General features: G+C 44.7%; 1 protein-coding gene across 1 annotated transcript; it reads left to right on the top strand.

The window, feature by feature from the left end:
* Positions 1-408: 408 nt before the first annotated feature.
* Positions 409-27,737, top strand: TNFSF8 (TNF superfamily member 8). Its single transcript, XM_044264238.1, has 4 exons — positions 409-681; positions 11,925-11,967; positions 23,997-24,068; positions 25,374-27,737. Exons 1-4 carry the CDS (start codon positions 487-489, stop codon positions 25,766-25,768), a joined length of 705 nt encoding a protein of 234 aa, XP_044120173.1. The 5' UTR covers positions 409-486; the 3' UTR covers positions 25,769-27,737.

A 27,737-nucleotide genomic window follows, 5' to 3' on the forward strand; every position in this document is an offset into this window, starting at 1 on the left:
GTCCTTCTAGCCCCGTCCAGGGACCCCAGCTTCTCCGAGGTCCCCCAAAGAGACATTTTCTACCGAGGTCTTCTGAGCTGCAGGCCTCGCTACGGAGAATGTGCGGCTTCTCAAGCAGGAAGGCGTTTTGTGGCTGAGGCTAAGTGAAACAGAAGTTGCTTTGTGCACACACACACACACACACACACACACTCCCCAGAGTAGGGAAACCGTCATTTTCTTACTCGCCCTCTGACATTAACCACCTTCTCTGTCTGCACTCAAATTCATCCCTGGCAATGAAAAATGAGCCTCTCCCCCACCCCTGCTGCCGCCTTTCGCCTTACGCCCCCAGAGAAGAGTGTCTCCGTGTGGCAGCCGGTGAAGGTTTTTTTCCACGTCACATGATCCAGGATGCAGGGGGAGAATCCTTCTTGGAACAGAGATGAGCCCAGAAGTGAATCAGATGAGGAGAGATAAGGTGTGCTGCGGGAAGACTATATAAGAATGGACCCAGGGCTGCAGCAAGCACTCACCGGAGTGGCCCCTTCTCGAGACACAGCCATGCATGTGCCCGCGGGCTCCGTGGCCAGCCACCTGGGAACCACCAGTCGAGGCTATTTCTACTTCACCACCACGGCGCTGGCTCTGTGTCTTGTCTTTGCTGTGGCAACCATCATGATGTTGGTAGTTCAGAAGACGGTAAGTGGACTCCTGGTCGCCTTTCCTTTCCGATTTTTGTTCAGTTTTCCCAGAGAGAGAGAGCCTTGAGAATAAATTAATAAACTAGTGGAGAAGAGAGGGGGGAAAAAGTACCTAGATCATGCAGAAAGACGGAGAAAAGAAAACAGAAACTCAGCGCTCTGAAATAATTTAGGTTTTAAGAGAAAAGTGTGCTCGGCCATCACCTCAAAACTTTCCAGACTCACATGGGCCAGAAGAAGAGAGGGGAGCAATTAGTATTAAGATACTAAGATTTCAATTTTGCTGGGCCGGAGAGACGTATCAAAGAAGGAAGTGATAAGGAAATCTGATAACCGATTTGCACGCCTCAGGACCATGTCTTCAAGGTCTGCCACCAGATTCCAGGGTTCCCTGTTCTCAGGCCAAACATTGCTCAGATCTCTGGGGCCTCCTCCGTTGCCAAGAGCTTTCACGACAAGGAGCTAAGTTTCAGTGCCCAAGATGTATGAGGGAAGGAGCAAGACAGGAGGCCAGGCTTAACTCCTTAGAGCTATTTAAGCCTATAGGGCAAGTTGAAAGCTTCCTCTTGAGTCACTGTTTGGAAGAGTTTAGGATGTCAGGAGAAACCTAGAGCATGGAGGCAGAACATAGAAATGCTTTTAACACCTGTTCCCTTGGAGATTGCTCAGAATGCTAAAACGACAAGCAATCAGAGAAGCAATCATGGGTACCCACTGTAGAGGCAGAAGGTCTCAGGAAATTTACTTTGTTTGGAGGAAATAGTACGATTTGTTGCAAAAGCAAAAGAGACAAAGGAGGGCACTTCTTTATATTTTAGGAAATTGGTGTTTACAGAGAATGCAGCCAGTGTCCTTTTTTGTAGAAAATACCGTATTGATGGTATACATTTCTCATGGATTTTTAATGAAGTAAAGCTTTTGTTAATATTGGTAATTTGAGAATTCACTCCCTCTCCATGCCCTGCCAAAGTGAGAATGTTTCCGTTTATTCCTTCCCAGCTCCCATTTTTCATTACAACCCTGCAGAACTTGTCCCAGTTTTCCTTCCATTGTCTTAGGTTGAATGTTTTATACCATATGGATTGCTGAAAAGAACAAGGCTTTAAAAGATATTGGTATCTGTTTCTCAAGTGTCATCAGCTTTGAAATTTAAATGAAGCTTGGAGGCTCATATCTTCATAAAAGTGAAAGAAAAAAAGAATTACTAACATTTGATTTCGATAGTGGAACTTGTAAAATGCATCCTTGAATGGGCTCATCTACAGCTACTAAGAGTAATACTCCTGAAAATATTCTAGGGCATTTTTGGGGGGGTATAGGCTAGATAATTTCTATAATTCTAATTTGAAGTAAACCAGAAGTATATCATTTTATAGCAATGGCCAAAGAAAAGAAATTGAAGTGGTCTTTAAGTTTTTTTAGTTAAATGTTGTAGCTAGAACTGCTAAGAAAGAGGGGAGGGAGGAAGGAAGGAAGGAAGAGGAGGGTCATGGTGAAATATAAAGCTGGAGAGAGCTCTGGGAGGGTCCTTATTCAAACCCATTCTTTCCAGGAAGGAACTATAGTGGATTCTTCTGGCCCATTTTTGTACATGTGGAAAATCAAGAACAGAAAGGAGAAGGGGCTTGAACTAAGTCATCCTGAGAAAGTGATGGCATCAAGACCATGCTTGATTGTTTAATGAGAACAGCACTCCCTTGACTAATACAGCCAGCCATAGAAGCACTTAGAAAGTTCGTTCCTGCTCCTCTCTCAAGAGCCTTATCTTCTTCTGCATCCATTTCCTTCACTTACTCCTCATGTTAGGATATGAAAAGATTCACTTCACAATCTGATTGTAGGGTTTGGTGGGCTATGGTTTCTTTAGTCTGGCAGATATCAGTTACTTGCTTAAAAGCTAAGGCTTATTCTCCAATCAAGACATACAAATGGCTATCAGACACATGAAAAAATGCTCATCATCATTAGCCCTCAGGGAGATTCAAATTAAAACCACATTGAGATATCACCTTACACCAGTTAGAATGGCCAAAATTAACAAAACAGGAAACAACATGTGTTGGAGAGGATGTGGAGAAAGGGGAACCCTCTTACACTGTTGGTGGGAATGTAAGTTGGTGCAGCCTCTTTGGAGAACAGTGTGGAGATTCCTCAAGAAATTAAAAATAGAGCTTCCCTATGACCCTGCCATTGCACTCCTGGGTATTTACCCCAAAGACACAGATGTCGTGAAAAGAAGGGCTATCTGTACCCCAATGTTTATAGCAGCAATGGCCACGGTCGCCAAACTATGGAAAGAACCAAGGTGCCCTTCAACGGATGAATGGATAAGGAAGATGTGGTCCATATACACTATGGAGTATTATGCCTCCATCAGAAAGGATGAATAGCCAACTTTTGTAGCAACATGGACGGGACTGGAAGAGATTATGCTGAGTGAAATAAGTCAAGCAGAGAGAGTCAATTATCATATGGTTTCACTTATTTGTGGAGCATAACAAATAGCATGGAGGACAAGGGGCGTTAGAGAGGAGTAGGGAATTTGGGTAAATTGGAAGGGGAGGTGAACCATGAGAGACTATGGACTCTGAAAAACAGTCTGAGGGGTTTGAAGTGGCGGGGGGGTGGGAGGTTGGGGTACCAGGTGGTGGGTATTATAGAGGGCACAGCTTGCATGGAGCACTGGGTGTGGTGAAAAAATAATGAATAATGTTTTTCTGAAAATAAATAAATTGGAGAAAAGAAAAAGAAAAAAAAAAAAGCTAAGGCTTGTAATACTGATCATGATATTAAGTGTTCAGTGCTTTGCACATACATTTCCAGTAAATTATCCAGACATTAACAACTGCAAGAGCTGAGAAGAGTTATTCCCTTGAGTTATCAAGGAAGACTTCCTGCAAGAAGTGGGAATGCAGGCTGACTCTAGGAAAGGTAGAACTTAGGTAAATGGAGAGACGCTAACAGGACCTCTGGTAAAGAAGTTAATGGGAGAGACCCAAGAAACTTAAACTCACATCCCAATTATCAAAATGGAATGGGTCAATGACTACATAGCATTCTGTGTTAGGTTGGAAGGGGCAGGGATGGAGTATCATGAGAATGGTTTTACAGTTCTGGGTAAGAAGCACATGAGCACAAAATTTAAAACGATAAGTGATGGAAGGTAGCCACATAGGGTTTCCATGACACCACAAATTAAGGAGACAGGGTGTTTTCCCAGGTTTAAGAACCACTTCACTGGAGATTAGAGTTCCAGACTGGCTTGAGAAATTTAAAGCAGGTGGGAAAGGCAAATTAGAGGAGAGGGGGCACTCTGGGCCAATGGATAAGCATGAAAAGTTATGGAAAAAGAGAAGACACAGAGAATGTAGAAAAACCAACAAAAATTACCTTGAGATTGGCCTAAAGACCAAAAAACTCCAAGGTTAAATTCCTTGGGAGACAGACACAAAGAAGAAACTTAGGTTTCAATCTCAAATATTTACTGGCCATCTTCTGTGTGTGGGACATCATTCCAAGCAATGGGGATAGAGCTTGAAAAAAGCCAACAAAATTCCCGCTTTTGTGTTTCTTATAGAACTACTTGTCTAGTAACGTCTTTAGAGTCCCTGTGGTAGTTTTTCTTAATTTATATTTAAGCCAGTATATTTATTATAAAATATTATATTCATATGGTTTAAGAAAAGTAAATAGTAAACATAGGAAAAGAAACTAAAACTCAATCACACCATGCCCACCCAATCACCAATCCCTCTTCCCTGAGATGAACACCATGAACAGACTCTCCCACGTCCTTCCAGAAATAAGTGTACCTGCAAGTAGATAGCATAACATGCTGTTCAATTAGACTCATAATTTTGCACCTTGCTGTATTGAGGTGACAGTGTATCTTGGAGACCCTTGCATGATAATACATGAAAGTTTGTCTCATTCTTTGGGAGGGTCAGAAAGTATTCTGTTATACGACTGCTTCATAACTTATTTTGTCTGTGCCTAATGAAGGATACTTCTATTTTTCTCTAGAAGTTTTACCCACTGTGCATATCTACAAGTATATCTGTAGGAAGAGTTCCTAGTGAGGGGAATAGAATGTGTATTTTTCACCTCAGTAAATATTGTCAATACAAGAGATTGTACCAATGTACTCTCGAGTCAGCAAAAGTCCTACCAACAAAGAGACACCTCTTCACGACCATATGGAAAAACAGAAAACTGATCTGTTATTAAGTAAGCCCAAGAGAGTACATGCATATGCATCAGGATGAAACTTCCCACAATTTGTACAGCAAATCAAATGAAAAATAATGAATTGTGGCTTATCTTGTCCAGAAAGGAGGGGTTATACAAGGAGATAGGCTGCAAAGCTGGTGGTAGAGGCATAATTTCAAGAGGCTCTAAGGTCTTCAGTCTAAGAGCCAATTCTATAAACCTAGGGACTGGGTTTATCAGTCCCTGAAAAGATTTGTTTACATTCCAAAATGTTAGAGCAAGAGTTCAGGATCATTAGGTTTTTAAGAAGACCCTTTCTAGAAAGAGAAAGCAGCTGCCTCCTTTCCCTTTGTAAGTAAAGAAAATGCCTTTAAAAAACAAAAGAAAACAAACATATCCTTCCAGTGCCACTCTACATCCCCATCAAAAGTGGACTGAGCGTTCGGTTAGGCATAGAGATTGTTGGTGGCAGTGATATGGATTTGGGGTTTGCTTTGACCTTCAAAGACAATGTAGGGGTGAGTTGAAATGCCCCGTGATGCTTCTTTCTACCCACACTACTCTCTACAGTGCATTCAATTTATCAATTAAAAAAAAAAAAAAGAAAAGAAAACCACAGAAAGTTTTCTCAGGGGCAAGCCTTTTGCTAGGGTAGGAAGGGAGGACCCACATGGACAGAGCAGGACCTCCGTTTTCTGATGATTCTCAAAGTAAGGCCCAAATACCCAAGAGCCTGAGTTCAGGGCAGATTGGCACAGAATGCCATCAGTGGGAGTGGGAGGAAGAATTTCTTCCTGGGACGAGGACGGGGCTTGCAGAAGAGCTAGAACAGAAGCTGAGCCTCCTCCAAGAATTAGAAGGATATCTGACGCCTGAAGTTTTATTTTGAAAGTTTTGAAACCAGTAGAAAACAGGATGGTAAACACCCATATAACCTTTCACCTAAATTGACTGGGTTAACCTTTGCTCTGTTTGTGCTCTTTTTATGTGAACGACAGTAAGGTGCAGATGGCGTGGCCTTTTACCTACACCTGTCTCAGCACCCATCTCCTCCTTACTGCAAGGCCATTATCACTGCCAGGGAGTCAATGTCAGTTCAGCAGTTCCATCAAATAAGAATGCATAGTCCATATATCAATGCCCCCTACTTGTCCAAAAATATCTTCTACAGCTGTTGTGCCGTGTCTTGATTGGGGATCCTGGATTCACCCTCCAGTCACACACCGCATTTGGTTATGTCATTTTCAAGCTATAACATTGCTATTTAATAGGTGGTCCTGGGAGCTTGTTGGAAATGCAGAAACCCATGCCCAAATCTAGACCAAATGAATAAAAATCTGCCCTTTAATCAACTCCCTGGGTGACTCCTATGCACACTAAAGATTGAGAAGCAATCATTTAGCAATTTCCTCTGCCCTTTGTTGTTTGTTTCTCAGGACGTTGACTTTTTCAAAGGGTCCGGGTCAGTGTGCTTATAGAATTGGCCAAGTTTTGGATTTGGCTTCATATTCATCATGATTATATTCAGATGAAACTTTTTTGGGGCAAGAATAGTACATAGGTAATGTTACATACTATTAGAGCACACCTAGGGGCGTATGTCAATTTATCTCATTATTGGTGATGATATATGGTTACTTGATTAAGGTGGTGACTGCTGGTGAACACTTTTGTCTTTCTTACTAATAAGTAATCTCTGGGGTAGTACTTAAAAGACATATAAATATCTTCCATTCCACAGTTTGGGCACGATCCTTGTCTGAATCAGGGAATGAGCCAAGGGTTGGAGAATGATGATTGCCTAAGCCCGTCATTCTTTCTGCATTTATTAACTGCTATTCTTCAGTAGAGAAGAGCTCTCTGTAGGAAGGAGCGTGGCAGGTAGAGCTGGGGCAGGGCTTTCCAGGTGAGGCAGAAGAGTGAGCAGAGGCACAGCCCAGAAGCAGGCAAATCCAAGTGGCAGGGCCAGAGCAGAAGTCAGTCCAGACTGCACATGGGAAAAGCAGGAAGCAGAGATAGCTGGCAAGAAGCACTGATAGAGGTAGGTAAGAGAGTAGGATGCTATGTCCATCAGGAAAGTAAGAAGAAGATTTCTTAAACCTATGTATGAGCCCAGCCTGTAGCCAACACCCACTCCCAATTCCTTGAGGGAAGGAAGACCTCAGGTGTTCTGATGGCCTAATGAGTAATGTCTTTAAGCCCTTGCCACTCATAGTGTGGTGCATAGCCCAGCAGCATTAGCATCATCTAAAAGCTTATTAGAAATGAAAAACCTGGAGGGTCCATCCTAGACCTATTGAACCAGAGTCAGCATTTTAACAAGATCCCTAGTGGGAAAAGCACTGCTTTAAGCCACTCTGTTCTAGTTTCCTCCTGGATTAACCATACCAAAACCAAGACAGCAAAAAAAAAAAAAAAAAAAAAGTCTTCTCTTGAGGATTTTCTATGACCTCCTTCTACTATCTCATTGAGTCACGGGAGAATTTTCTGCCCCAGCTCCATCCTGCCCTACTCGAGCAAGGCAGCATAGCATGGCATTGAAGAGCATTGCCTTCCAATTCAACACATTTGATGTGAATCTATTCCCTGCTATCCACCATTTGTAGGACCTTCTGAAATTTCTAAGGCTTCATCAGTCACAAACTCTTGGGGTAAAGACCAAGTGAAATGATGCATGGAAAGCATTTATCCCTGGAGGACTAAGCAGCCTCATGGAAGGCTTACTCATGCTAGCTTGAAAGTAAGGGAAACGTTCCTGGCCCCAAATCTCCATGGCCCACCTTACAAGACAATATGAAGCTAGCAAAGAAGGGGATATGTAATCGCCCTGGCGTACTCCAAATGATGGTTTCCTTGGGCCATTTTCAGTTTCAAAGGACATTTGGATCCAGAGCACACTTGGTATCTGATTGCTTCTGCACAGCCCTGCTCTGTAAAAGAAATGAGCTTTTCAAGGTATTGGGGGCAAATTAAGCACATCATCAGGATCAACCAAAATAGCTATCATTTCGAGCACTTTTCAGTACTTTATATACAATATCTTGTTGTGTCTGCAACAAGCCAGTGGAGGGAAGGATGATTAGCCCTCTAATTACAGTGACAAAAAGGAAGAGGAAAACAGAGTCCTGGGTAGGAAACATGATTGCAACTGAGTCATTCCACCTGGGGACAAGTAGGTTAAATGTGAGGGTTCCTCCCTCCATCCACAGAAACACTGTTGGAAATACCCATCAGACACCTGCAGTCTGAAACAAAAGAGGTACAGTGAAGGAAGCGTAGCTGGTTGTTAACCATGGAGATGAAGTTTCCTGAGCTACTTAGTGGCAGCCGAATGACAGCCTGGGAGGGTCCATTAGCTTCCGTCTGTGTCTAACCTACGTGCCACTGACCACAAAGCCAAGTCATTGAGCAAGATGGTCCACATTTCCCCAACCAGGCCCCAGATCCCCAGGCAAGATTTGGGAGAGAATGGTAGGACTGAGAAGCACCTTGCAAAAGAGCAGTTGGTGGATAGCACTACATAGTGCCTCGGGCATAAACAACTCCCAGCAAACTGTAAAAGTCACCATCTCTTTACACCCTGCCCTTCTACCTCCAAATGCAAGGATTGTTAAAGGGAGGGGAGAATGAGCATCACCAACCTTGGCCTCCTGAAGCTAGTGTCTCTCTTGGGGCAGTGGAAAGACCACCAGAGAATTTGAATCCAAGATCTGCCTCTTACTCATGAATGTCTCAAGCTCCTCTTCTGTTAAATTAGCCTGATGGACTGAATGATGTCTAGGTCCCTCTCTGGCTCTGCTTCCCTGATCTTTTCTACCAGAGGCAGCCAGAGGAGCTCTGGCAAACCTCATTCCAGGAGCTCTCTAAAACAGGAATAATCGCATTTATGTCTTGGATGCCCTGGGCCCCTGTACAAAGATATATTGTTTCTGACATGCTCCCGCCTAAAGTTGGGAAGCCAGGAAGCCCTCCAATAACCAACAGAGGCCTCCTCTGACCCCCATATAAATGAGGCCCCCCTCCCAGATATTATCTCTTACAACCTTGCCACATACACAAAGTGTGTTCCGTGGGCCAGGAGCCTCAGTGACACCTGACAGCTTGTCAGAAATACGGACTCTCGGGCTCCAGCCAAACCAGCTGAATCAGAATTTGCGCTCTAACCGCCTCGCTGGGTGATCTGCGTATATGCGTTAAGTTTGAAAAAGGTTATCTTGAAAGGCTCTCTTCCTTTGTTGTCCTTGCCTTAACTTGCAATTCAATTCTTATATTTATTTGTATATCTTAAATGACGGCTTTAATGACTAAGCCATAAAATCCACAGGGTGTCTTCCGTGACTAACATAGTTCCTGGCACACACCAGACCAGGTGCTCATTTGACAGGTGCTGAATGTCTGACTTCCTGGTATTTCCGGGATGGCTCATGGAGACTGCGATGGTCCCGGTGCTTCTACTGTGCCAGCCTCCTCTCACTCTCTCGGGACATTTTCCTGGGAGTTCGACGAATTCAACCATCTTAGCACCAGATTTAAACATAGATGCTTTTCTTCGTCCATTTGCACATCACACTAATTGATGATCATACTCGGTAGTAAGCTTGCTGCTCATTAGATTTCGAAACACTCTTCACAGTCTCACAGAGGCAACACGGAGGGGAATTTGGTGATGTCAGGTTTTCCTATGAACTGCAGGCACAGTTGAGAGACCACAAATGCACAGTGTTACTACTTAGGTTATCAGCTAAAGCAATAAAATCATAGACTATTAGAGCCAAGAGGGAAGGAGCGTCCAAGCCAAGTTCACTTCTTTTGCCCTGAAAAACTGAAGGCCAAAAGTTAATACTGACTTCTGCCATCTGCACGGCAGGGGTATGCCAAGGCTTTGCCTTCGGGAGACTTCCTCGGTTCATTACAACACACTTAGGCTGGAGGAGGGATCCACTTATCAGAAAATGAGCCATCAGTGGAAGGCAAAGGACAGAGCCCCCAGGGAAATGGTGGAATATAAGGGAAACTCCAGATGGTCCTAGGTGTTCAGACAGAACTCTAAGGAAGTAAGATGTGCACAGATGCTAACTTCTTGCTCTGGATGTGGGAGTGATTTTCATTCACATCGGTGTCACACCCTCTCTAGGTCTTTATTAGTATTTCAGTCCAGTGAATTACATGTGACCCCAACCTAGACAAGTCAAAAGAGAAATAAGATACTTTATTCCGTATTGGCAAGACACCTGAGGTGCAGTTCAATGGCTGAGGTGGGGAGAAGGGGAGGGAGGGTAGGGTTGAGGTCGTCCGTGTTTGTGAGGGGTGAAGAATTGTGCCCATATGCTTCTTTTTTTTTCTCACTAAGCATTTCTTTATTCTTCAAAAAGTAATTATATAACATATTAAATATAGTGTCTGTGGGTACATGAAATTTTAGATCAATACTTTTTCTAAACTTTTTTTTTCTTTTTTTTTCAATTTATTTATTTTCAGAAAAACATTATTCATTATTTTTTCACCACACCCAGTGCTCCATGCAAGCCGTGCCCTCTATAATACCCACCACCTGGTACCCCAACCTCCCACCCCCCCGCCACTTCAAACCCCTCAGATTGTTTTTCAGAGTCCATATGCTTCTATTGCCTTCTTGCTCAGAGCACTGCAACAAGACCTCCCTATCAGTCCCTCCAGTCCCCAGCCCGGGAAGCCCCCCTTCAAAAGACAATCTACTTCTATCAACCCCTTATATATCTGTATAAATATCTCTCTATATATTTATGTTTATTATAAAATAAATAATATGAAATATAATGTGAATTTATAAATATATAACATTCCTTTGTGCTTATTTATGTTATATAGTTATAAATATTTGGATATTATAATCATATATAAATTTGTAATAAGGTCCTGACGGCAGAGACCCGATTTCATTATTTACTGTCGCGTCACAACGCTTGGCCTATAAACATTCAATTAATTCAGAATTTCCAACCACAGGAAAGGGAAAGATGTACCTTCCCAGGTATGTTTTCAGCATACTTTCACCATTTGATGAATCAAATACGGAAAAAAACCCACATATATTTATATATTACAGTTGCTTGTTCTTTTGTTGACCAAAGGGGGGAAAATATCAAATGTGGAAGCAAAAACAAAAAGGCCTGGACAGGGCGATGAGTTTCAGATTCCGGTCCCCAGAGCCGCCAGAAACTTTTCCTTTCACCCTGCTTGGCCCCCTAGTTCATCACCTATAAAATGTGGATAGTAACCCTCAGACTGCGTTTCCGATAGGCAAGTTTTTGAGCAAATGGACGAGAAAGCCCTATGTAAACTGAGTCAGCGAATTCATTTTTTTTTTTTTTTAAGAGTCAAATGGACCACATCTTCCTTATCCATTCGTCCGTTGAAGGGCATCTTGGTTCCTTTCATAGTTTGGCAACCGTGGCCATTGCTGCTATAAACATTGGGGTGGTCCATATACACTATGGAGTATTCTGCCTCCATCAGAAAGGATGAATAGCCAACTTTTGTAGCAACATGGACAGGACTGGAGGAGATTATGCTGAGTGAAATAAGTCAAGCAGAGAGAGTCAGTTATCATATGATTTCACTTATTTGTGGAGCATAACAAATAGCATGGAGGATAAGGGGAGTTAGAGAGGAGAAGGGAGTTGAGGAAAATTGGAAGGGGAGGTGAACCATGAGAGGCTATGGACTCCAAAAAACAATCTGAGGGGTTTGAAGTGGCGGGGGGTGGGGGTGGGAGGTTGGGGTGCCAGGTGGTGGGTATTATAGAGGGCATGGATTGCATGGAGCACTGGGTGTGGTGAAAAAATAATGAATACTGTTTTTCTGAAAATAAATAAATAAATTTAATAAAAATAAATAAGGATAAATTTTTTTTTTAAAAAAAAGAGTCAAATGGAACATGAATTCTAAATTGCATCACGCTTGGAGGGCAACCAAAATGGAAAAGAAAGAGATGAGTCCTTTCCACTGGATGATGATCTCATGCTGCCTCTTTTCTCCTTTCTTCTCTTCCAGGACTCCATTCCCAACCCACCAGGAAAATTCCCCCTTAAAGGAGGTAAGACCTTGGAATTGGGAGTAGATGTATATTAAATCATCCATATGACATCATAGTGGACTAACCCCCAGAAGCATCCTAGCAGTGCCCAGCAGAAAAGCCAATGGAGGCAAAGGTGAAGGCTGCTCAGAGCTGAGCTGGTGTAACTGCGTTCATCCCAACAGCCTTCGTACGGTACCCTGGTGCCCTCTCTGGTTAATGAAAATTAACCCGCAGCTCTCTGGTTAATGAAAATTCCACCTGTGCCATAGGCCATCGCACGGACATGGACAGGCATGCAAGGGAGAGTTGTGTTACAAGCTTGAGATCTGGAGTCAGGCAAATGTGGGTATGAATCTTGGCTCTCCGTCCTGCCTCGGAACCTCAGATTTTTAATCTATAAAATGGGAATAATACTACCTACCTCATGAAGGAATTGGCAAGCAGATCTCATCCATAAATTGCTTGGTATGGCCACTGGCATATTGTAATCATTAAGTAACATGTAGTATCCAAAAGCCTTAATGACGGTGAGATTGTAAAAACAGATTTCCCCCTCACCTTTCCTACCATTGCAAACACTAGTTAACGCTTTGTCTCTATGAGGCCCAGAGGGGATATGCAGAGGTAGCTTAACACTGAGGGTAACACCAGAGATCATCTGGTGAATGTTTTCCTCACGCAGAAAAGGAACAATAAGAGCCAGTAGAGTGTCATGTCCAAGGTCATATGGAGCCAAAGCCAGAACCCAGATGTCCCCATCTCTTAGCCAAAGTTGGTTTTTTTTCCACCCCAGAACATGAACCCATCTCTGCCCTATAAACTTTAGAACTTAGATAGCATCACAGCTGGATAACCGGACAGCTCAGAGAAAAAAGTCAAAAAGAAAGGGTGGGATATGGTGGGCACCCCGCTAGAGACACCAGGGCATCGGTGGGACACAGGGTCTGAACACAGCCCCGCATACCAACAGCCTCCCACAGGGAGTTTTCTTCAGGAGGCCTTTCCTGCTATCTATCACACAGACATTTAGCCAGTAGAAGCAAAAGCCACCATCACACAAGCATTCTGGATCTTTCAAGGAAGACTAATAACTACAGCCTTGTAAAAATAGGCTCTAACCTTGGCTGGAGTTACTTCACAAGTGACCTCAATGCCCATAATGCCTCTGTGGTACAGGCGTAACCCTAGACTTTGAAAACCAGCAGGCACAGCTGTAGGTCCATGCAACTTTATTTCTAGAATGAGGCGAGAGGCTGGCTGTGACGCACAGAGCAGACGGAGTCTGAGAACCCTGTTTAGGAAACAGCACAGGTTTGGGAGTCAGAACGTGTAACGCACGTTCTCACGGAGCTTTGCAAAACATCCCGGCCCACTGAGTCACTGTCATTTTTCCTTCTCCACTCCCACTATCCCACCACCACATACCCCCCAGATCTTCCAAGTTAAGACCAGAACTTCTCATGTCTTGAGAGAGAGAGAGAGGCAGTCTTTAACAGGAACACGATTCAATGACCAGGGTAGTTTTGATGAGGCAATAGGACCCCAGAGAGTCTGGATCTCCGTTCCTGTACCTGCAGAGTCCGTCCTTCACAGGTGGCCAAGCACAAAGACTCCGACTGCCGGTCTGGCCCTATGCTGGTGTTCGCCAGCCCAGGGTGAAATAGGAAAATGAAGGACAAGGTAGCCCCTTCTTTCCATAGCCAACAGCTATTTTAATGTAAGGGGTGCTCTTTTCCTCTGAGAGTACATCCTTCCTTTCTGAAAGCATAGAACTGCCCTTTCTTTTACACCATGAAGCTGGAACAGATGCAAATTAAGTTCACTTGCTTTTTGTCTGAGTCATTTTGTTTTGTTTTAATGGGCACAAGAGACTCAATCAAAAGCTGCCCACTCTGTATTGGCCACTGAATTTTCCTCTGGGTGTAAATTTCTCTGGTCCATGAAACCCAAAACTGTGGGAGCCGTGGGCGAGGTCCCTCATCAAATCCCTCCTTATCTTGGCCATTGCTGTGTCAGAACACGCACGAATTCAAAACCAACCTCCACTGGCAATTCAGCGTTTCTGCAGCCAGATTTTAGAAATGCTAACAGTCATCTCCACCAGGGCTATGAAACTTTTGTCAAGGATCTTCCCGTGCCTCCCCTGGCTTGATCTTCAACCTTGACCTTGCAAGCAAGCAACGTGGGGGTTCGTATTTCCCTACCGCAGATGAGAAGCTGAGGTCCAAGCCCTCAGGGTAACTTGCCTGAGGTCACCCAAGAAGCTGATGGCAGAGCAGGGATCAGAATCCAGTCCTCTCTCTTTCCTGAATGACATTCCTCAGCCATGAAATGTTCACGGCTGGCTGTTGCTACGCTCCCTGTCTCCTATTTATATAATGTACCTTATATCATCTACCTTTCTCCTAACCTGGCCAGCTACAGACACAGTTCTAGGGTGAAAGAACATTACCAAGGAGCAAGGACTCCGGAACAGATTTTCCTGCCAGCTGGCTGTGTTTCTCTGGGCCAGTCTTCCTCCTCTCTGGGCCTCACCTGTAACGTAGTAACAGTGTACTAAAATTAAATGAAAGGTGCTTTCCAACTTTGACACGTTATGACCCTCCAATTCTTTTGCTCAGTATGTAAATAGAAAAGAAAAAAAACCCAACAAGAGTCTTGAAGGAATCTATATCCACAGCCTCCTTCCCCAGTAAGCCCCCTTTTAAACAGACACAAGCAGCAATTGCCCCTTTTCAAAAGCCATTGAGAGACACCTGGCAGAGGGGAGCCATCTCCCAGAAAGCCCTGGAAAGGGGTGCCAGGGGCCACATGTCATTTGGAGTGGACAAGGGCAGAAGCCAGGCATGATCTAGGGAGCCCTTGGCCACTAGCAGAAGCAAATCACACACCCTCAGCAGACAGCGGCCCAGAGCCCAGGAGGCAGGCCCATGTACACGCATGAAGATACCCTAACACAGGACAACACTTGGCTGCACGATAACCACAGAAAAACCGGCTTGTTTTGTCATGGAAGGATTTCTTTGTCCCAGCATGAGCTTTTTATACCAGCCAGGAGCCTGGTGACTGGCAGACTGCTACGTCACACTCATTCCACAGTGCTTAGGGCACAGTGGACCATTCTGAGGGTTCAGCAGGGACTGTGGGCCAGGAGGACCACAGGGAGGAGACTCTTGCCCCACACCTTTCTCCTTTCCTCTAGAAAATGGAGTTAATAAGGATGCCCGCCCCCCCTCACTCCAAGCCACCTTAAGGGTGACAAGGAACGGCAAACATGACCTTCATCTGCCACCTGGCTGAGCCTATGCCCCTTGGACACGGAGTCCACTCTCTTCTTTCATCCCCAAATTAAATGACTCTGTCCCATCCCACACAGGGTGAGCAGCCAAGGTCGGGCTCCAGGGATGGCTGGCCGCCTTCTCCTCACTTCTTACTCTAATTTTCCACTTCTGCCACATTTTGAATCTCACAGGTGCTTATGTTAGGTGGCATATTTGCCCAAATCACAGAACTCAAGCGCTTTGCCTTGATTTCCCCCAGAGCTCCAACAGCACCCCACCTTTGCTAAAGCCAAGTTTGCCATAGGATTTAGGGTACTTAGCAGAGTTAGTAGGGCAGTGTCTTCCATCCCAGGGATGATGCAAATAGAGTACTAGAGCCTTCTGTTCTTGTAAGACCTCTGCTCCTCTAGCCACCAGGAATTTCTCAAAGGACAGCTTTCCCTACGGGCGCTCAGCCCTCCGTCCTGCATATTAACACACCCTCCTTCTACCTCTTTTTCTTCCCCATTTTCATTCCCCACCCCCTACCCCACAAGCTAGACATCTATTTCATAGAATGGTTTTGGCCACCTTGACTGACTTGCCTGAGATTACACAGCTAGTAGGGAGTCAGCCTGGATTTGGAGGTCTTGCCCCATTCCCTCTTAGCTTATCCAGGATTGTATTGCCAGATGCTTAGAACAGCACCCTGTGCTTCCTTCCAATATCCGTACCAGTTGGTTCCCCTGGGCTGGGCACCCTTCCAACACTATGGCTTCCTCATCACCTGTTCTCACAGCTGTTTGTTTTCTTGTTATGGAGTTCTGCAGTAGTAGGGGTCATAAACAGTCCACGTAGGGAATTTGGAAGCCGAGAATTGAAACCCTTGCTTTGCGGCTAAGGCATTGTGAGACTGGGAGATTCTTTCCCTCCCCACAGCCTCCAGTTAGAAGAAGTCAGCCTTTCCTGTGTCACAGGGTGCCCCTTCTCCACAGGTTCCTGGAGGCCCTGAGGAAAGGGAACCAGTGAATAGACCAATTCCCTGCCCTCCTCTGCAAACTTTCTCCTGAATCCAGTACCCAGCAGGAGACAGGAGCAAAGACAGAGAACAAGTCAAACTTTGCAATACCTGCATTCCGGTCCTGGGACTCGAAGCCACGCATTTTCCCTCTCAGGGGCCTGGAATGTCCTGTTGTCTAAAATGTCAAGAGTGAGGAGAACCAGCCAGATGACCTGAGCATGGCATGGATTTTGTTTTGAGGCTGACATTCCTGGAATTAAACAAATGGTGTATTTTAGAGTTCTAACAATGGACAATTTTTACGTGGCTTGGCAGATTACCTTCCTCCACACCCCCCTGCTAAAAAAGAAAATGTGGTCATTAGAAGAGATCAAGTAAGGCTTGCTTTTCATTGTGCCTGGTGAACCTACCCGCTCACAGACAATAAAAACTGCCTTTGAAGGCAATGAAACTGATCCTTGGAGGCCTTCTGCTCAGGATCCCCAGCTACCCCTGCTGTCCCGTCCCCACCAGGATGCCACACTGAGGGCAGAAGAGGCCGGCAGAAAAGCAGCAGACTCCCCCATCCCCAGAACCACTGCAAACAGCAGAGACCTGCCTTACGTCCACCAGATAGAATGATCTGGTTCACAATTGCCCAATTCACCCGTTGTGGTGAGCCTTTTTTTTTTTTTTTTTTTTTTAATTTTTCACAGCATGAGGGGGTACTTCTGCTCAGGGGGCACATTGCTTTTCAGAGAGTCACAGGCCTTAAAGAGCCTATTTGCTTCTCCATTTACTTTAAACGCAAAACGCACTCTTATACTGACTTTTCCTTAAGGCAGAGCTAACAGAGGAGTCGGGAATCTCTCCGCAAGAAATAAACTAGAAAAAGGGCCGCTCAGAATGAAGGTGCATGGAGTCCTGCAGAGGCCATCCAGAGTGTTAGAGCAATCTGTGCTCTCATCCCCACTCCTACTGCCAAGGAAAGCCAAGGGGGAAGAGAGAGGAGAGGTGGGGGAGGCGGGAGAGGGGTCCAGAGACAAGAGGAGAGGAGAGGAAAAAACATCCGGATCACTGGAAAACATATTAAAATTTGTATTGGAATTTAGCATATACAGATTACAAATCTCTCAATCTAGAAGAAATCTCCATCTTTCCAATACTTCAGGGAAGGAAAGGGGAGAGAAAAAGAGGTAGGAGGAGAAAGGGGGGATGGAGGGAGAAAGGATGGAGAGAGGGAAGGTAGGATGATGCATTTCACCCAAGCTCTCTGGTCGCCACCTGTGTTGGCTTGAGTTTCTACCAGCTGAGCAAAACAAGTCCTGCACCAGGGGGCAGGAGCCAGCCATCACCTGGTGTCCTTTGGGTGGTGGGCACAGGGCTCATAGCTATGCATGATCTCCTCTGACCTTCCAGCAATTCATCAAGGAAGATTGCTACTATCCTCCCTTTGGGGGAGGATTCAAAGAGGCTGAGTGACTTCTGCAAAGCCACACAACTTAGTGAAGTAGCAGAGGAGGAAAGGGAGGCCAAGCTTGTTTGATCCTAAGCCTAACTTCCCAAGTGCACTGTCATACCTTTGCATCTAGAATAGCTAGGAGGTGTTTTTTAAAAAGATTATTTAAGACATTAGCAGATTTCACCATGTGACTTCAGATTCACTTTACCTTTTGGATTACACACTTTATATGCCTCATAACTACCCCCCCAAGAAAATTAATGCCACCTGCATTTATATTAAGTCAGGTGGTCAGATAGGTTGATCTTACAAATTACAACAGCTCACAATTGAAAAGATTCCAAAATTCTAAAAAAACTGCCAAGAAATTCAAATGAATTCCAGCTTGACTGCCATTTGTGCCTACTGGTCACTTTCCCTGTGCTTAACACTGAGCATGTGGGGATGACTATTCCCCGAGTGCTGTTTGTAAATCCCAAGTCACCTCATTGTGCTTTGTTGAACAAATAACCCATCACTAACTTCTATCACTAGTTAGCTTTGTGGCATCAAGGAAATGGTCTAGTTGAAGCCTGCTGAAATGACCCTTAGGTTAAGGATTCCCTTTGATTCCAAATTCTACTGATAAATTCTACTGGAGAGACTTTCCCCCTAGATGTCACTGTTGGGACTCTCCTGGATATCCTGCCAGAGGAAGGGACTGCCAAGACCTTGGTAGATGCCATCATTAGGGTAATTCCTCTCCTTCTTGGAAGGCTTAAAATATTTCCAACAGATGGAAGGAACATTCTACACACTCATCTGGAAGCCATCAGATGGCCTCAAACATTTATGTGCTTAGTTGAGAAACTTCAGTCTATCAGATAATGCCATGAGCTTTGCTTTAATGAGTGTTTCATCAGCCAGCTCACTCTGCCGAGGGGCATGGTTAATTGTCTAACAAGGACAAGAAGAGTAGAGGAGGAAGGGACTACCATTTCCTGAATGTCTCCTCTAAGCCACATGCTACACTGGACACTTTACATTCATGGTGTCTTTGCAACAACCTTTCATTTTGGTTGAGTGTTATCAACCACCTTTATAGATGCGGTAACTGAGGGTCCTTAAGGGGAAGTAACAGCTAAAAACCTTGACCGGAGCCCAGATGCACTCTGTCTTGTCTCGTCTGAATATTTGCTTGGAAGGTGCCTGGCACTCAGACCACATACTGTCTGGCCGGAATGGTTGGCCTGGTTTGTTTTACCACTCTGGGCATTGCTGAATCTTGATGGAAGCCCAATCAAGGCTGATGACTTATGACTTGGCAGGGTTCAGCACATGGTCCTAAAGTCACCTGCTGGCATTCATCTGCGAGAGGGAGTCCAGAAGGCTCATTAGCCATCTTTTCCCAGCACCTCCAGCTGTCTCATCAGTTTTCAGACCAGTGTGCATGGTGACTGCAAACCCACTTCTTCCTACATTTAACCCTTCCTCCACCGTGGAAGGACTAACCGGCGGACAGAGCCCCGGCTGGACTAAGAATCAGGAGACTCTTAGTCCTCTGAACCCATCTTGGGCCAGACCATCAGTTCCTCTGGGCTTAATGTCCCCGCTCATAGAACAGGGTCTTGGTTAAGTTTGTGTCAAATGGCCCTTTCAAGTCTAACATTTTAAGATCCCAAAGCAGTGATCAGTCTTCAGGTTGCCATTATGCTGCTTCCTAGAAAATGGTCTTTTCTTATCTTTTATTTGCGAGATTTTATTTGTGAGAAAGAGCATGAATGCAGGAATGGGAGGGTTTGCAGATGGAGAAGCAGACTCCCCACTGAGCAGGGAACCCGATGCAGGGCTCCATCTCAGGATTCTGAGATCAAGATCTGAGGCGAAGGCAGCTTCTTAACTGACTGAACCATCCAGGTGCCCTTAGAACATGGTCTGTTTGAGCATCCTAGGCAACATCTCTCTCTCTGGCTCTCTCTTCTGTAGAAGTAGCCAAGAGGATTTTATTGACACATGCTTCTCTTCAGGCTTCCAGACAATGCCTAGAAAAGTTCCATGATCCTAGAGGAGGCCAAGTCTGGGCTTATAAATCTTGCCCATCTAAAGGGCAAAAGAAATTCACAGAGCACTTAAGTTGTTCGAAAGATGGAATGTTCCATAGAAGGGGTAAAGTGTCCAGGCTCTGGTCCTACTTCTGTCACTAATTCATGGGGTGACCCAGGACAAGCCTGCCATGGGGGCAACATTGAAGAGCACATAGGTTATATGTTTACCAAGCCTGGACTGGTTAACCTTTCCAGGAACTTCCATTTCTATCAGCCATGCAAAGCCTTACAGAACCAGCCTGTTCATAATTTAAATTGACCCCAGACCTAAAACACTCTCCAGACACCACTATGGGTGTCTGGAGATTTAAATATGTGAAGAGAGTCTCCTAGATGGGGTAGAGCAACATGCCTACAAGGACAGACTGTTGGAACGGGGACTGACATTCCCCCTGCTACAGCAAGCCTGACCATGTACAGTTGAGTCTACACAGCCAGCTAGAATAAACTATAAGGGCCCTTCTAGGCCATCAAACCCACACTGCTCTTCATCTAGCTAAGGACACTAGGACCCAAAGAGGGAAGATTCCTAGATTCTAATTCCAAGGCCATGAACTCAGCCTTGACTTGCAAACATTTCTCATTATCCCCCACTGAGTGGTAAGTTCTTTCAACTAAACCCCTCTAGACAACACACTCAGCTGGGAAAGGAGATGTTTTGCTGCCCATGCTCCAAGCATTCAAAAATGCCAGGCACATCACAGGCTTCCTGCCGCAGGTCCCACCACCTATTTACAAATCACTCCTTCCTGTTTTCATAACCGAAAGAGAAAGTTGTATCACAGACCTAGAGGGTGACACATGGCTGGCGAAATGACCCTCAAAACAGCCCAGCACAGCTCTGAATAGCACTAACTGGTCAAAGAGTTGAGCGACCAGCCCTGTGATTTACAGTGTGATGTGTGTCCTTAGAGAAGGTCTTCCTATTGCCTCGTCTAAGAAATGGGGACGAGGGCAATGCTAGTCAGGAACCAAGTGCCTCGTCTCTTCAAACCTCCACATAAAGCCTTGGTGTCTGGGCCCCACGGAGCAGGCTGCAGCTCCTTCCTGCTGACAGTCTGTCAGATGTGAATCGCCAACAGCCATGCCCTCCTCTGGGCTCCTCTCCACATTCAGCCGCCCCCTTCCACCAACAGCTCCTCCAGTGTCCCCTTTCCCAGGCCCCTGCCCTCAGGCAGCTTCAGCAACGCCATTCGTGGAGAGGGTTACCTGTTTTTTTCCTGTTGCTTGAAACCACTTTTTGCTTAAAAAGATTCTTAAAGAAAAATTAAAATACACCTTGCCATTTGACTTCAGGAAATGCAAATGCTTCAGAATGAGGCTTGTTCTTTTTTTTTTTTTTTTTTTTTCCATCCTTGGGTTTCTCAGAATTACAGCTGAGGTCAACCAACCAAACATACAAAGACCAAAGGGGAAAGGAAAAACAGAACCTGCATGTGTGAGAGGCAAGCCCAGGCTTGTCCTTCTCCGGCCACCTGCCTGTTTACGGAAACTCACCTGACAGATGCCACCACAAGTGGCATGATGTGAGGGGGGCCTCCAGCCAATGAGCAGAACCTGGTCTTGGCATCCGTGTTGGCCTCAGCCTAGGGCATGAGTCCTCTCCTCCCATTTAATCTATGCTAATCTGAAGAACTATGAGGGAATGAGGCAAGGTGTTATTCCGGCCCAAGGGGAAAGACAAACTAAGCATCCCCATTTAGCCTCACTCATGCCAGAACGCAGCTGACACCCATTGAGGGAAGTAAGAGGGAGAGAAGAGATGATTCAATTCAATAAATATTTACAGAGCATCTTCTGGGCTGAGCAGTGGGGATATAGAAATAGTTGTCTCTGCTCTGAGGGTTCATAGTCTAATGGAGGAAGCAAATAGGCAAACAGAGGGAAGGTCAGAGATGACTTCGAGGCCATGCTTTAAATAAGGAATAACTTTCCCAGTAAAGGGGGGCTTCCAGGTGGAGAGGCAAATCAATATGCATGTTTGGGGGCCATGGTGCCTCCAAACACCAGTATAGTCATCAGCAATCGACCCAGGCCATTCAAGTCAGACAACCTGGGTTTGAACCTCACTCTCCCACTGATGAGCTGTGCAAATGTGAACAAGTCATTAACCTCTGAAAGCCTTGGTTTCCTTAAGTACAAGATAGAAATCACTGGAATGGAGGGGGATGGGAGGGATGCGGTAGCTGGGTGATGGACTTTGGGGAGGGTATGTGCTATGGTGAGTGCTGTGAATTGTGTAAGACTGATGAATCACAGACCAGTACCCCTGAAACAAATAATACATTATGTGTTGATAATAATTTTTTAAAAATCTATGTGCATCCATTAAAAAAGAAAGAAAGAAAGACATCACTGTAGTACCCTTCTCATGGGTGGCTATAAGAATTAAGTGAAAGATCAAATGTAGCATGCTTAGCAGAGAACCCAGAAAATGGCCATCACTCAGTCTGTGTTAGCTATTTTTTTATTGTCTGCATTATTGCTACTGCTGTAGGGATCAGGAGTTCAAGGGAAGGAGGGAAGGTGGAGTAAGACTAGAGAATGCAGGAGGGACAGAACACTAAGGACCGTGAACTTCAATGGAGTATCTGGCCCAGATCCAGCAGGCATAGCAAAGTCCCTAAGGGACTCCCAGCAGAAAAGAGATAAGGCCACATTTGCCTTTGCAACAATGCTTTCTGACTCTTATGTTCTACATCCCTAAAAAGGGGAGGCTGGCCAGGGGAGAACTCTCTTAACAGCTCTCACAGTGCATTAGAAAATGAGCCCACCCTCCCCCCACCGCTCCGCCATGTTGTATCCCTGAATCTAATCCCTCAAGAGCGTGCGCTGCAGCTGAAGTAGGCAGGACAAGAATGCCAGGTAAAGAGATGGGATCAAAAAATGGCAACTACTACCAGCCCTCATCACCAAGAAGACACTTTGGGCCAGAGCATCTATGGGTCAAGGAGAGACAAGGATCAACACGGCTGCCTGCTTCTGCAGGGGTTGCTGCTCGCAGTGAGCTAGTGCAGACAGCAGAGGGAACTGTTTGCTTAACTCCCAACCTCTCCAAGGCTCCTGTGGGGAAGTGAGGAAAGCCGGGGAGGGATTTTCTCAGGCCTGGGGCAGAGATGCAAGTGGGGGGGAATATTGTGAGCCCAAGAGATACCACTCAGAGATCCAGGGAGCAAACACATCACGGTGTGGCTGCTTCAACCCAACAGGCCCATGGCTGCCTTGTCTCTGATGGATGGAATGAATGGTCACTCTGATGACATCATCAAAAAGATGTCAATGTCAGGTCTTAGACCTCCCAGTTGCATAGACAGGAAACCAATGTCCGAAGAGAAGTAGGAATTCACCCAGAGTAAGTTGAACTCATGAGTCACTACAGGAAATGTATAACTTGGCTCTTTGCATATAAAATAGTTTCTATAATAAGAAGCTCCTAAGCCAGTATCACTGGTGCATATATTAAAAATATTTTTGTTTCTTAAATACCATGATGACATAAACACCATCTTTTTCCCCTGCCAAGGAAGCTCCTGATAGCAGGCTTCCTGCTTAGATCTCTTTAATCCTATATCCTCTTAAAATTGAGTACAAGAATGTGTTTATCTCCACTGTCCAGCAAATGGCTTGGAGGAAGAAAACTGGCTTCTGGAATCAGATAGACATGGGGGTGAATCTCAACAGTACCACCAACTTGCTTGACTTTGTGTCATTGACTCCGTCTAGGCATCAGGACATCCACTTTGCAGAGTTAGCTGGAGAATTCGATCAACAGAAACATGTAAAAGTGCACATATTAGTATCTGGTGTGCTCTCGAAGGCAGGATTGCAGTAATCACTACTGGAACTTTCGTTCTGACCACCACTGCCTGGCTGAGTAAGGTGGGACAGTATACTTAATCTGTCTGGTGCCCAGAATTTTTCCCATCTGTAAAAAAGACTTAATAATACCACTCTCGTAGAGTTGCTGCAAGAGTGAAGTGAAGTAAGTAGGCATAGGAATGCCACCTGATACCTAGGGGAGCTCAAGTCATCTTTCTTTCCTTCCCCCAACTTCCAGTCCTTGTGGAAGCAGCCAATTCCAAAGAACCCTAAAATATGTGATGGCAAAATGAGAAACAAACAGGTTCCCAAATGGAAACAGAATACTAATTGTCTCTATCCAAGTATCATGGAAAAAGAACTGGTGTCCCTAGTACCCAGAGCAGAGAAAGACAATTAATGTGTGATCTCCTTACTTTTAGGAAATTGCTCAGAGGACATCTCATGTATACTGGAAAAGTCTCCATTCAGGAAGTCATGGGCCTACCTCCAAGGTCAGTAATGAATCCAGAAACTCTAGCCATCTGAGGGCTACTTCCTGTGGCCTTCTAAAACTTCCTTCACTTTTCTGTGTTGTCAACCTGGCCTCCAAAGACGTTTGTGTCGGACCCTTGGGCCCCCTCTCTATTCAGCCACGTGTAAGTCTGGAGCCAAGTGCACAGTACTTTTCCTCATGGAAGAGAAACAAGCTCTTTGTCTCTGCCTCTGTCAGTTTCTTCACAAGGGAACCATGAACTTGCCTTGTCCCCTGATTGACAACTTAATGAACATGTCAGCACAGAGTCCATTTGCATATTGCTGTATGCTTCAGCTAAGAGGCCACTTCTAAAGGAAATAATTCAAGGCACTTAGGCTCGGAAAGCCGAGATACAGAGAGGATGGCCAAGATTCTCTGAATAGCCATTCTGCCCATTTTAAAAATTCAATTTTGCAGCTAGATTAGTTCTCACTCTTCAGTTGAATTGCAACAAGGTTTAAAGGGAAGGCATGGAGGCAATTAAAACGAAGGCCAGCTTTTCAGTTCTGAAAGGCACACTGACTAATCAGTGCTGATTTTCACTTGTTGGACTCACAGAGACTTGGCTTTCCATGCAAACATAGCGGCCCACACGGTCTGCCCATCCTCTGCTTTCTAAAAACCCCAGCTGGGAAGAGCCCCTTACTGAACACTGGCGGGGTCTACACAATTATGTTTGACTGCCCAAAGGAAGACATTAAAAAAATGAGACAATGAATTGCTAAGGATGCATCTTGCTATGAAAATCAAAAGACTGAGATTCCCCTGGATATCTTGATGCCTAAATTTGTTACTAATTGAACAAAACTGATTATCCTATCTCAGATACTTGATGCAATGCCTATAAACTAATAGCCGCTTAGTATGAAACATTGATTGATTGATTGATTGAATGAACGTGATAGTCCAGAACTTGTGGGGAATATAGTCCAGGAGCACAGGGTCTGAAATGTAAGTTTAATAATTATAATAATAACAGAATAATAATATAATAGAATAATATAATATATAAGTGGAAAATAATTCTATAAGAGGTAGTATTCCATTTCCATATGTGTTTTGACCCTCCAGCTTAAAGCATTAGAGAAGAGAAACAGGGGTAGTTTTGCACCTGTGCCTTGAATATTAAGCAGCATCTAAAATAAGTAACATGGAAGAGATTCCAAATGGTTAGAACAGTAGGCAATGTTTTAGAAAACACGGGTCTTGAACGGGAAACCTTGAATAAAAACTTCCCATTTTGCGATCTGCCCAGTAATTCTTTTTGTCCTTCTCTCTCCAGTGTCAAAGCATATAAATAAATCCAAGTTGTCTTGGAACAAAGATGGCGTTGTTCGTGGAGTCATATATCAGGATGGGAATCTGGTAATCCAGTTCCCAGGTTGGTATGTCATCATTTGCCAACTACAGTTTCTCGTGAAATGCCCAGAACATTCTGTTGACCTGAAGTTGGAGCTTCTCATCAACCAAGACGTCAAAAAGCAGACTCTGGTGACAGTGTGTGAGTCTGGAGCACAAACCAAAAACATATACCAAAATCTCTCTCAATTCTTGCTGGAGTACCTCCAGGTCAACACCACCATATCAGTCAAGGTGGATAAATTCCAGTATGTGGATACAAACACCTTTCCCCTTGAGAATGTGTTGTCTATCTTCTTATACAGTAGTTCAGACTGAACCATTTCTTCTGGCCTTCAGGAAGAAAACCACTCTCTACCATACAGTACTTCATCCATCCAAACACTTGGGCAAAAAGAAAACTCTAGACCAAGACTGAAACCACAAAGGGTATTAAATATTATGCTTCTCCTTCTGTCTCTTGGAAAGATACAGCTCCAGGGTTTAAAAAACAAACAAACAAACAGTTTTGAGTGAAGTGTTTTTCAAACAGAAAGCAGGGAAGCAAGGCAGTATGTGGGAAAAGCCCCACATGGGCATCAGAAGGGTTGGATTTATGCCCTGGCCCAAGCACTAACTGGCTCACTGTGTGACCTGGAGTTATTTTTTCCCCTCCCTGGAACTCTGGATCCATGTCTGAAAAATGAATGGGCTGGATTGGAATCTCTCCATAATCTTTTCCATCTCAGAAGACCAGGATGTCTTGTCCCAGACCCGTGAATTCAGATTCCAGGTAGAAGCCCCCAGCCAAAGGGAAGGCCCTCGCCTCACACCAGTATAAATCTGATGGTACTAGTAGGGTCTGGCTGCATGTCACCTCAACGGAGTCGGAATTTGGGGAGGAGGTTCAAGGTACATTCCCAAATGAAGTGAACTGTGGGATCTGAAATGTGTAAAAGAAACGACTGCCCAACTGACCATACAAATCTAAGAGGCCTCCTGGAATTTGGAAAGCCTTCTGACCAGGCTTGACTCCATCCAAGTTAAGACTGACAACACATCAACAACATACAACTCTCATTTCCTATAGGGGAGGGCTGTGCATTCAGCAAACACTCCATCGGCGTGCACTGGTCAAGGTGATATGGCCATTTGGTCAGGGACCAGCTGCTGTCCTTTCTCACATGATCTCTCTCTGCTCCCTCCTTCAAAGCCTCTCAGGGAGCCATTTCTGTGGAGGGCCATTAAGGGCCCCAAATGTTGTTGATAAAGATGATGTCCCTGAACATGGTGAGGACTTCTAAAAAATGGCAACCTCCTCTCCTGATTGGGGTAATTGTGAGATTTTTCTAGCTACACCAACCTACCTTTACATCCATCCATCTTTTCTGGAAGGAGCCCCTTATCTGTTGAAAAGGACCATTGAGCTTGAAGTATAATACCCCAGAGTTTCTGCTTCAGAAGCAAAAGGGACCCTTTACTGCCATCCAAAAGAATGGAGCAAAATTTGCATTTTTCTCAAGAAAGTTGGCAGGGAAAAGAAAAAGGTAGGAAATCAGGAAAGTCTGTCAGAGAAAAACTAGAAAAAGTGTTAAAGAAGAAAAGGAAAAAAAAAAAGCCAGCAGTGTTGGTATGGATGAGAAGGACTCAATAAAACAAAACAGCTGAAGAAAAATTGAAGTTATTTGCTGAGCAATGTGCTATGTCAAACTCCTCCTCGGCTTCCTCTATGAAACATTCAGTAAAGTCTGCATTTCTCCTAACGCTTTCTATGAGTTGATTCTTTGGGAGGAGCGGGCATTGGAAGAGGTGTTGAATTCAGCAAGCCAAGTATGTAATAAACGCAGAGACAGGTTTTGAGGACCCAAAACCAGCAAGTAAGAGAGCACCTGGCATTTGAATTATACCCGGACTCTGAAGGACAAATGAACCTTGCTTAAGCCAACTCCCGCGTTCTTGAGAAGGTATCCGCAATCTAAGGTTGTGTGCACTAAGCAAATTTTCTACTGTCTCATATTCAAGCTTGAGAAAGGTTTCATCTCTCTGAGCAGAGGCACCTAACTTTTATACTTGAGTGGTTCCTGCTCTCAGTCTCTGTCAAGCAATGACCTGCAAGCCAACAGCTGAAGACACAGGGGGCACAGCATTAAGGAGTCCTCTAGCAAGACAAAAAAATAAAGGGAAATAATCATTAGCAACTCAACTGAAAATAATAGGGCATGGATAAGATGGAAAGCTTAAAACCAGATTCTTCTTTTTTTTAAGATTTTATTTATTTGACACACAGAGAGAGAAAGAGAGCACAGCA

The sequence above is a fragment of the Neovison vison genome, chromosome 9 (assembly GCF_020171115.1).
Source record: "Neovison vison isolate M4711 chromosome 9, ASM_NN_V1, whole genome shotgun sequence".
NCBI classification, from domain to species: Eukaryota; Metazoa; Chordata; class Mammalia; order Carnivora; family Mustelidae; genus Neogale; species Neogale vison.